Source organism: Bidens hawaiensis, unplaced genomic scaffold, assembly GCF_021521415.1.
Source record: "Bidens hawaiensis isolate Kalapana, Puna unplaced genomic scaffold, B.hawaiensis_p1.1 tig00003488_1, whole genome shotgun sequence".
NCBI classification, from domain to species: domain Eukaryota; kingdom Viridiplantae; phylum Streptophyta; class Magnoliopsida; order Asterales; family Asteraceae; genus Bidens; species Bidens hawaiensis.
The window spans coordinates 1,755,420-1,766,076 of NW_027491195.1; the positions used below are offsets into that span (position 1 = coordinate 1,755,420).

The 10,657-nt window shown below is 38.1% G+C and overlaps 2 protein-coding genes across 2 annotated transcripts; one reads left to right on the forward strand and one right to left on the reverse strand.

Annotated features, from left to right (window-relative positions):
• Positions 1 to 214: 214 nt before the first annotated feature.
• LOC143623505 (small ribosomal subunit protein eS19x) lies at positions 215 to 1,698 on the forward strand. Its single transcript, XM_077094398.1, has 4 exons — positions 215 to 341; positions 958 to 1,048; positions 1,132 to 1,315; positions 1,429 to 1,698. The coding sequence occupies exons 1-4, from the start codon at positions 258 to 260 to the stop codon at positions 1,499 to 1,501; spliced, it is 432 nt and encodes a 143-aa protein (XP_076950513.1). The 5' UTR covers positions 215 to 257; the 3' UTR covers positions 1,502 to 1,698.
• Positions 1,699 to 2,420: 722 nt separating this feature from the next.
• On the reverse strand, positions 2,421 to 4,659 carry LOC143623506 (UDP-glycosyltransferase 83A1-like). The gene is made up of 2 exons (XM_077094400.1): positions 4,181 to 4,659; positions 2,421 to 3,405 (listed from the first exon to the last, which is right to left on the reverse strand). The coding sequence occupies exons 1-2, from the start codon at positions 4,521 to 4,523 to the stop codon at positions 2,435 to 2,437; spliced, it is 1,314 nt and encodes a 437-aa protein (XP_076950515.1). The 5' UTR covers positions 4,524 to 4,659; the 3' UTR covers positions 2,421 to 2,434.
• Positions 4,660 to 10,657: the final 5,998 nt, after the last annotated feature.

The following is a 10,657-nucleotide window of genomic DNA, read 5'->3' on the forward strand; positions in this document are numbered from 1 at the left end:
AAGTCATACCCGATTACTCAAACTTATCGGGTATATCCATATTTTACTATTAAATGGTTAATGTAGTTCTTTAAATCCGGGCCGCTCCATCAAAACGGGCCCTTCGTTTAAGCGGCAAAGTTAGGCCCAATGGTTGCTATAAAACAAACTAGTCTCGGTGAAGGGCCGATAAGTCCTAAGGGCCCAAATTAGGCAGCTACAAACCCTAGCCAGCCAATTTATCTTTCTCTTCTTCGTACTGTGCAGCGAAGCTAACCATGGCGACGGCGAGAACAGTGAAAGACGTATCTCCTCATGAATTCGTTAAGGGCTACGCCGCTCACCTCAAACGATCTGGAAAGGTATTATTATATTAATAACATTTTCATTTCTACCTTTTCATTTTATTATACTGATTTTGCACTAGGTTACTTTTAATTGCAATATGTGTTTGCTGAACTTTAGCTAGTGATGTACTGATTTCAATTGAATGCGTCAATATAGAGCCAGTCAATTATTATTATTATTATTATTATTTATGATTGTGAATTGATTACATTTTATTTTATGAAATTTAACTTCAATTTTCAATTGTTTTTTATATATAACACGAAGGACAATCTGTTCTGATTAGGCCTGATTGAATGACTGATGTTCTTACATTTAAGATTTATATTGCTTTTAGGGGAAATAACTGGAAAGTTGCATTCTTCCATTACGACCAGTTTTTGTGTATTAATATAATGATTGAACATATGAGTTTAGCTCGAAAAGTTATTTTTTAAAAATAATTGTTTGTGAACTTTTTAAATGAAACCGGTATGCGGAATTTATGAACTATTTTAGGTGCTTTTAATGGCCAAATGTTTATAAAGAATAAGAATTAAATTACCTATTTCATTTCTCATTTTATGACTAGTATGTTATATCTTGTTCCAAGTTCATCATTAGTCATATGGATGCTTTTATTTTGCACAGATGGAGCTTCCTGAATGGACTGATATTGTCAAGACTGGTACTTTCAAGGAGCTTGCTCCCTATGACCCCGATTGGTATTATATCCGAGCTGGTAAGTTCAAACTATGTTGAACCTTTTTTTGTTCAATAATCATGGGCACACAATCATATACCATACCGCTCTTTGTTGTGCAGCTTCCATCGCTAGAAAAATTTACTTGAGGGGCGGTCTTGGTGTTGGAGCCTTCCAGAGGGTTTATGGTGGCCGTAAGAGAAATGGTAGCGCCCCACCACATTTCTGCAAAAGCAGTGGTGGTATCATCCGTCACATTCTTCAACAATTGGAAACCATGAAAATCATTGATATGGATCCCAAGGGGTAAGTTTTTATTATTTATTTCTTTGTTCATTATTTTGTTCAAGTATCTATTTGGTTATCTAACTCTATATGTGGTGTCTTTATGTTTTATAAAATTTTGTCTTGTGTTACAGTGGGAGAAGAATCACTTCAAATGGCCGACGCGACCTTGACCAAGTTGCTGGGCGAATTGTCGTTGCCGTTTGATCCTGGCCATGTTTTTTATGTTATGTAGCTTATAAGTTTAGCAAGATGGATCAAATTTTGGTTGTTTTTTTCGTTTGAGTTGACTGTTTGAATTTGTGGATTTGGCTTTTTGTTTGGAATATTGATACTTGTATGAGTTAATCCACTGTAATCTTGTTTTGAGTTAATTGAGAAGTTGGCGTCATGCGTTATTTTGTTTTAACCGTTTGTTTATAAATGGTTAAATTTGATCCGACTGTTTTAGAGGTGCACAAACCGGGTATTCTCTGGAACTGGAACCGGGGTAGGAACCTGCTCCGGGTATGGGTAACAAAAGTCAAAACCGGGTCCGGGCAAGAACTGGTTCCGGGTATTTGGCCGTGTTTTGACCAGTTCCATTGGGTTTTTTCGGGTTTCGGGTAGGGTTGGGTTGAGTTTTGACCGGGTATTGGTGGAACCGGTTCCATAGGGTTTGGGTCGATTCCGCTACCGGGTGGAGTTACCCGGACCCGGTTCCGGGTATTTGGCCGGGTTTTGACCGCTTCCACCGGGTTTTTTTAGGTTTTGGGTAGGGTTGGCTCGAGTTTTGACTGGGTATTGGTGGAACTGGTTCCACCGGGTCCGGGTCGATTCCGGTTCCGGGCGCAGTTCTATGTGTAAACCCAAAGCCTGGTCCGTGCCCACGGGTAGGGTCGGGTCCGGTTCCGGGTAAGAAACGCTGGGTGGGGTCCGGAACCGGTCTTTTTGAGTGCACCTCTAAACTGTTTATGAAGTATGCGGCTAATGGGTTAAATTCATAGTTCTTTTAATCTTTTTGTGGCATTTTTATAAAAGTAATGGTAACTATCATTATTATTATTATTCTTACAAATTAAAGAGCCCTGAAACTCAAAACAAGTCATTTTTTTCATCGGCAAAATTAGAAACATTTTTTTAACTTATGGCCTTTGATCATCACTCTTCACTACCATTATAATGTTTCTTCTTTATCCATTCAACAAAGTTTTTGAAGTTCTTGTATGATGATCCATCTTCTTCAATACTGGTCATAACCTTTTTCTTGAGATCAAGAGCCCTTGTTTTAAACTCTTCATTGTTGATTACTAAATCCACTTTACCTTTGATTTCATCTCTCCCAATAATACCATTTTCATCTTTTTCAAACCCCAAACCATTCCTCCAAACATCACAAATATAAGTCGTGTTAAGCAACTGATCAGCAAAATAAGGCCAGCAAAGAAACGGGACCCCACGGCTCACACCTTCCAAAGTCGAGTTCCAACCACAATGGCTCAAGAAACAACCAACCGAAGGATGAGCCAGCACCTCTTGTTGAGGAGCCCATGTTACAATTTTTCCGCGAGACCCTATTCGGTCAATGAACCCATCTGGGTATGTGTCAGAACCCTCACCGGTTAACCCTGGTCTCACGACCCACAAGAACGGTCTGTTTGTAAGTTCAAGACCAAGTGCCAGTTCTTGAAACTGAGTTTGGTTGAAGATTGTGAAGCTGCCAAACGCTACATAAATGACTGAGCATGCGGGCTGCTGGTCAAGCCATTGGATACAAGTTGTGTCTTCGGTCCAGAAGTGGCCTGCTTGCTTTGCTAGACGATTGGTTGCTAAAAGAGGACCGACTGGAACCATATTGGGAAACATGTTGAATGTTGCTGACTCCAATGCGTCGGTTGAGTTGCAAAGTACCCAGTGTGCGATTTCAACGGCTTTAATGGCTTTAAATGTGAATTTAAAAAGGGCTTTTAATGTGGGTAAGCTGCCGATACAAGTCCATCCGAACTCTGCAGCTCGCATGGGTGGCATGGTTGGTGATAGTTGGAACGTGTTCTCGTGTAAAGGAATTCCTGTAAGAAACAAGGTAACATGGGTTAGCTGAAAATGATGAATCACATAGTTCAGTATCAAAACTAGAGGTGAATTCGTGCTCGCTCTTTATAACTTTAACTGAATGAGTGAACAAACATGAACACTTTTAACAAATGGACTTTTTTGTTCATGCTTGTTCGTTAAGAAAAATGAGCGTGCACGTGCATTAATATTTCATTGAACGCAACTAAACAAATGGATGCAAATGAATGAACACAACCAAAATGTAAATGAAAAGAGAGACAAATAAAATCAACATATTCTTGTTCATTTGTTAGTTGATTAAACGAGTCATGGTACTAAAATTTGATTTGGCCAATGCATTTTGGGCTAATAAGTATCACTAATAACTAATAAGCTATTTTAAATGAATCTGTAAATGAACATAACATAATAAACGTAAATGAACAACATAAATGAAATTAAGTTAGCAAACATAAATGAATCTTCACAAACAGGATACGCCTTCATGCTTATTCCTTTAATTAAATGCGATACATGAACACAAACGAACGCTCCATAGAATGATTCACTGTTGTTTACATGCCTATTGTTTCGTGAGTTTTGACCCATTCAACCCATTTTTATTCTGTTCTAATTTTCTTTATCTGACCCCTAATGCATAAATCTACTTAACTTGAGTCGTTTCAATATAAACAGGTTGAAATTAGCAAGTCTTGTAGGCCGTCTAGCTTTCGAGCCAAGCCTGATCTTAGCCTAAAGTCAATGTGCTAAGCTCGAACTCAACTCAATTGGTTCTCGTGCAACACTACCTTTAATAAAAGCTAAAAAGTCAAAACTACTTATTTGTCTTACCATCATTGTCAATAATTCCATCATTAATCAGCTTCTCGATGCTCAGAATTTGTGACAATGCTGCAGCAGGAGCAGACCAGAAGATAACCCGTTGAAGTCTCAACTTCTCAGCAACATGTATGGCCCACGGCATGCCCGTATCCGCAATAACACAACTTATCTTATCATCATCTTTCTCATTAATCGTCTCTATAAGCTCTTCTAGCTTTCCAGGCATGACTTGGTGCATGGCTTCACACGACCTAACAAAGTCCTTCCGGTCCTCCCACGGCTCCATCCCATCTGGGATCGACACCATACGCATCAACGGGCCACAACTGTCCCGTTCCAACCACGTCTTCATGACGAGCTTGTGATTGACCTCGGTGTTCACGAAAGTGACCTTTACTCCATGTTTGATAACTAAACACTGCGCGAGTTCAAGTAAAGGAATCACATGACCTTGTGCAATGTAAGGTATGACTAGCACATGTGTCCTTGATCCAGTGTTATGAATATTATCATACTTTTCTATTTTAATGATCTTATTTAAATATGATTTCCACACTTGATTGTTGTCTAGATTTAAAGAACATATGCATTGGTGTAAACTTGGCCTGCAGGCTTTTCATTTTCATTGACATTATCAATTCCTGTCAAAATCCATGATCTTTAATCATCATTTTTTAGGTATTGAAGATGACAATGGCTAAAAGACACCCCTGATGGAGACTGTTTAGTTGTTTAGGCCATGCCTAGTTTATAACGGGATATCTTGCATTTGATGGATATATAAATACAAGATTAATTACATGGTTTTTATCGAGATAAATTACGAAACTAATATTGAATAACCGTAAGTGAAATCAAGAACCAAAGGCGAACACATCGAATTGCTCAAAACGAAGAGAGCGACTCTTTTCTTTATAATCGGCAAAGAAAATTATAAGACAAAAAAATAGCAAACCTCGCACGCCTTATATACAAAGAATACAAACTTAAGGAACAATAAAACATTGAAATAGTAAACATTATAAACTTGTAAGCTAATTCAAACTAACACCAAAAGTAAATAAACTATTTCAGGATATGTAACTTAGGCCCCAAAGAACTAGATTTGATAACCTCCATCCACTCCTTGAGATCAGAACGAACCAGCCTACCGAGCCAAGTGTTGCTCGTTAAGTACTCCCCCCCTCTTAACACTTGCGTCCACCAACACCATTGCGTCACCGAGCTTGACTATCTTTTCGTTAGATAACACTTAGTAAACACATCCGTGGTGTTTATTGAGCTAGTGGGTGGGTTGGTGGGTGTGTTGGGGGGGGGGGGGGAGGGGTGGAAGGGTGCGGTGCCGCCTAGTACCAGGGAGAACATCGCCCTGACAACCACCCACCTCCCTGGTACCTAGAAAAAACAAATACAGGAGCGGCTTTGTCGCTGCTATTCACCCCTACCTTAACGGTTTTATGACCATTCAACAGTAAGTTAAAAAACCAATTATATTTACTATATAATATTAACCTTTTCAACCAATTTTTCATGAACATACAAAATCACTCTTGCGTCTCAAACTCTTTATAAGACTCTCTTTTCAAATTACAAACAAAAAATTGCTTCAGAGAGCACGATTGTCGTGGAGTTTTGACAATGAGTTCGCATTGGCGAATGCTTGGATGTACGTGACGGGCAACAACACATCAAGTGGCCAATTTTGGCTTGTAGTTCAACATGGCTATGTTCAATTTGGAGGTAGTGGCCATCGTACCACCCACCAAATCAACAAAAAGTGGGGGGATAACATCAAAAGTTTTAAGCAATTTCATCGATTCTACGTAGTCGCACTTGTTGTGATGCTTGAAGCACAATTGCATTCACAAGCAAATTGTGACTAACGAAACAATGTCTTGAACAAGGATTTTCTTTTTCTTTTATGAAATACCACCATACACCGTAAATAATAATTCCTAAATATCACACAATACACTACTATATAAACATTTATTCCGCCTACACATACAAATTTGAATTTTATAGGTACATTTTCACAAAACCTCCTACACAAAACTGTATGTTTCTAATTTTGCTACGTAGGTACTATATGAAAAATCCATAATATACAACATAATGTTGAAAATTGTATGTTTTATAAATAAATCCTAAAAGCAAACAACTTACAATACCATAAATTTCAAATAATAATAATAATAATAATAATAATAATAATAATAATAAATTATACTTTATTTGCAAAACTTTAATGAGTAAAATTAAATAGTATTAATCATCTTATAAGCATTGATTATGCAAGAAAAAATAACCGCTTAATACATTAATGTCTGGTTTAATGAGGCCAACACCACAAAAGACATGCTTGTCCATTATAATTAAAAATATGTCATAAATATGTCTTTATTTACGATAATGCCATTTTTATTGTTAACAATTGATTAAACACAATCAATGGTCTAGATTCATTTCTCGTACTTCTCGTTATAATATTACTTCTTGCATAAACCATCCCCTATATGTGTGTGTGTGTGTGTGGGAGAGAGAGTTATCCTAAAAACAAGTAATTTCCTAGGAAGACTAGGAATAAATTATAAACATTGGATCATGTTAATCAATGGTTGATATTTAAAATTAACAAAAACCGACATAATTTCCTAGAATTGCTCTTCACCATTATAACCGTCATAGTTTACTAAAATTATTCTTTCATCATAATTTGTAATGCCACATGTCAAATGAGAACCACTCCATAACTTAAAAACTATAAAAACTACTATTAGCCAATCATAGAATTTTATTTTTTATTTTTTATTCATAAAGCTTAAATGTAATTTAACATCCTATATTTTTGGAATGTTTCAATCTCTTCCCACAATAAAACCTAATTGTCAACACAACGCCATTCCTCGTTTAACCTTATTGCATACTGGCAACAAGTGTCACGATCAACATGAAAATCAAAAGGGATAAGCATTGAATGCATAATCGATTGAGCGAATTATGCGTGATTCAACAATTAGTGCTGTAAAATCATGTCAAGAAAGAAAGCAAGAATGTTTATAGTGAGAGAATCTTAACTTTCATTCGTCGCATGACGAGAACATCATATACTAATTCCTATATTATTCTTTTTTTCTACTAAAAATTGTTTATTGGTTGTTTGAATATATTTTAAAACATGGCTTGCTTGGATCTCACATTATGATGCAAACAATTGTTTTAATGTTATCTTTCACTAACAATTGTTTATTGTTTAAATCTAAATGCAATCGATTGTTTGATTTTTTTTCCTTCCATGAACAATTGTATATAGGTTGAATCTGGTGCAAACTGGTATATGAAGACCAATCAAAGTTACGTATATACAACCAGCATTTATATTTTTTAATTCTTTTTGTTATTTTTCCTTTTACTGTACTTTTTATCTTGTGTTACACACAACCAAACTATTGTGTTATCAAACATTATGTTATTTGCGTATGATGTTGAAGTCGCATAGGTGACTCGCAACTAGATTATCCCACCAACACAGCGCCTCGGAACGAAACGAGGCAGTAGCATAAGTTACCATATCCTCCTCTCTGCACTTACTAACCTTCAATACGGCTCCATCTCCCTAACCCATTGATGAGCTGCCAACGCATCTTTAGTACCGTCGAAAGCGGGAGGGTCGCACTTCTTGAAATCCCCATACGAACAGCCTCTAGAAGGCATCCTAAACGCACGAACTTCTTTCTCCTTCTCACTTGACACCACCACTTCGTCTTCCACCTGAGTCTCTTGTCCATTTTCCTGTTTATCTGCACTCTTCCCAATCATAGACTCTTTGGCAACCCTAACCACCTCAGTAACGATCTCGGGAATCATGCTCTGAAGAACCTGATAAACCTCATCTGCGTTGGCCGCGCGAATAGCAGGACCTAAGACGGGGTTATCCCCTTCCCCTTGAACCGGGGTTTCCTCCTGCGGGAAAACATGAATCTCACTCTCGGCCTCGGCACGCGTCTTACGACCATGGCCGCGAACATTCGGGCGACCTCTCTTAGCAGAATAAGTATTAACCATGACTTATCCCTACAAAGACAGAATTTTAACACGGTCAAGTACAAGTGGTATTTAGAACATGGAAGGTAAGGGTAAACTGCTAATAACGTTGATCAAGTGTTATTAATTGTTTACTTTACCCGCCCATCCTAAGCACCCCCTGCCCCTAACCATATTAGCGTCCCGTCTAACATTCAAGCAGATATGCACATATTAGTACTCTAATACTTATAAAATGAATAATCAAATATAAAAATGTACCTCTTGGCGTGCAGCTACTCACGGTTGGCATTTCTAGTCCTTTCTTTTTCAGTTCGAGTCCAAGCATTCAAGAATGCTCGGATCCCTCGAACCATGGCTCTGATACCAACTTGTAAGACCCCGAATCCCGGGAATCCTACAGTTGGTAATCACCTCCCCAAATTCACAAAAATTTAAAACCAATCGATTCGTTTTATTTAAAACAAGTTCAGAGTAAATAACAGCGGAAAAGTTTAAGTATTAAAAATCCCAAACACGGGTGCAAGTGTGCAAAAATCAAATATAAATAAAATATTCGTTTTATTTGAAATCTTCATCTCATTAAAATCGTTTCAGAGTAGTAAACATCGGAATAAATAACATCAAAATTCCCAAAACCAGGGAAGTGACCAAAATTAAAATTTAAATACTTATGGTAATAATTTAAAAGAAACAGTTTGCGTTATTAATTCTTCGACTAGATGTGCCTTCAACCGTCCGAGTAGTCTCTAGCACGTCCAAGCGGAAATCTCTAATCCTCAACCTGAAGTCAATCTAACATACACACAAAGTCAGCTTGAGCTGAGTGAGTTCAAGTTTTCATAAACAATAATTCATACTTTATTTCAAAGCTATAGTTATAAACAATAGAGAAGGTATAAATAAAATAAATTATATATAATTCACCAAGTAATACAATCATCGTCGAACACACGTACACGGGCCTCTCCACCACGAGTCAAGACTCGAGTAATATATTTGACCCGGACGCGTAAGACCTAAGCATGTGACACGAGCCTCTCCACCACGAGTCAAACCCGAGTAATATATTTGACTCGGTCACAGCTTATACATCCGAGCACGAGATACGGGCCTCTCCACCACGGGTACGACCCGAGTAATATATTTGACCCGATCTCGGCTCATACATCCAAGCACGGGGTACGGGCCTTTTCACCACGGGTGCAACCCGAGTAATATATTTGACCCGATCCCGGCTCATACATCCAAGCACGTAATACGGGCCTCTTCACCACAGGTACAACCCGAGTAATATATTTGACCCGATCACGGCTCAACATCCAACGGGCCTCTTCACCACGGGATTTTAAAACCCGAGTAATATATTTGACCCGCCAAAATGATGATCACGTCACACGGGCCTCTTCACCACGGGTACAACCCGAGTAATATATTTGACCCGGCCGTGAATCACCATGCACACACACAACAATAAGCCTACATACATCATTCTTAGTCACGAGAAACTAAATATCATTACACAATCGTAGGCTATAAGGTACACATCCTCATACGTACATACATACCTCCATATATACATACATATATATATTCCTACATATATATATATATATATATATATATATATATATCATCCCATACGGGAACTAAGTAGATAGGTCTACTCATATTCAATTACTACCAAGTCTGCTAACGTCCTCGAGTCTAGACCATCAATAGTGTATGTAACCTTAAGGACACAAGACCATGAACGAGTCTAAAATATCCTAAGGCATATAAAATAATTCAAATATAGCTTTCAAAATGCACCATCACGAGTGAGACCATGTAAAACTATTCAAATCATTGTAACGAGTAAAATCGTTTCAAATTGTATTTCGGTGTGTATGCTAGCCCAAAACGTAAAAGAGTAAAAAGGGCATCATGAACTCACTTGAATCAACCGAACACCTGCAATGAGCTAGGAAATCCCTAAGAGCACAATCACAAGCAAGGGCCTGTAAATTATACACAACGCATTACTAAGCTAGACTGTAACAACACTCTAGCCTAATGGGCCATTCAGGCCCAACACTCCGGCCCAAGACCCAACAACTGGGCCCAAGGCCCAATTCTTTGGCCCAAGGCCCAACAACTTGGCCCCAGGCCCACCACTTGGCCCAAAGCCCAACCACTTGGCCCGAGGCCCAACCACTTGGCCCGAGGCCCAACACTTGGCCCAAGGCCCCTAAAACCTTTCAACTAACTAAAACCACCGGTTAAGCCTAAAACGAACTTGTTGATTAATAACGAGTAAAACGTGCAGATTTTAGCATGCGAAGATGCATTTAATTACATAGGATAACATTTGAATTAAATTATTAAATTTTTACCAGACTTTAATAAATGTCTTAGGGTTATAAAAATATTTTTATTATATTTTTCTGTTGGACAAAAAAA

Bases quoted from the DNA above. Each gene is read 5' to 3' on its own strand.
- LOC143623505 (XM_077094398.1), top strand. From the start codon at position 258: ATGGCGACGGCGAGAACAGTGAAAGACGTATCTCCTCATGAATTCGTT. The intron at 342-957 runs GTATTATTATAT...TATTTTGCACAG, and splicing joins ACCTCAAACGATCTGGAAAG to ATGGAGCTTCCTGAATGGAC. The intron at 1,049-1,131 runs GTAAGTTCAAAC...TTTGTTGTGCAG, and splicing joins TTGGTATTATATCCGAGCTG to CTTCCATCGCTAGAAAAATT.
- LOC143623506 (XM_077094400.1), bottom strand. From the start codon at position 4,523: ATGAAGACGTGGTTGGAACGGGACAGTTGTGGCCCGTTGATGCGTATG. The intron at 3,406-4,180 runs GTAAGACAAATA...ATTCACCTCTAG, and splicing joins TGGAATTATTGACAATGATG to TTTTGATACTGAACTATGTG.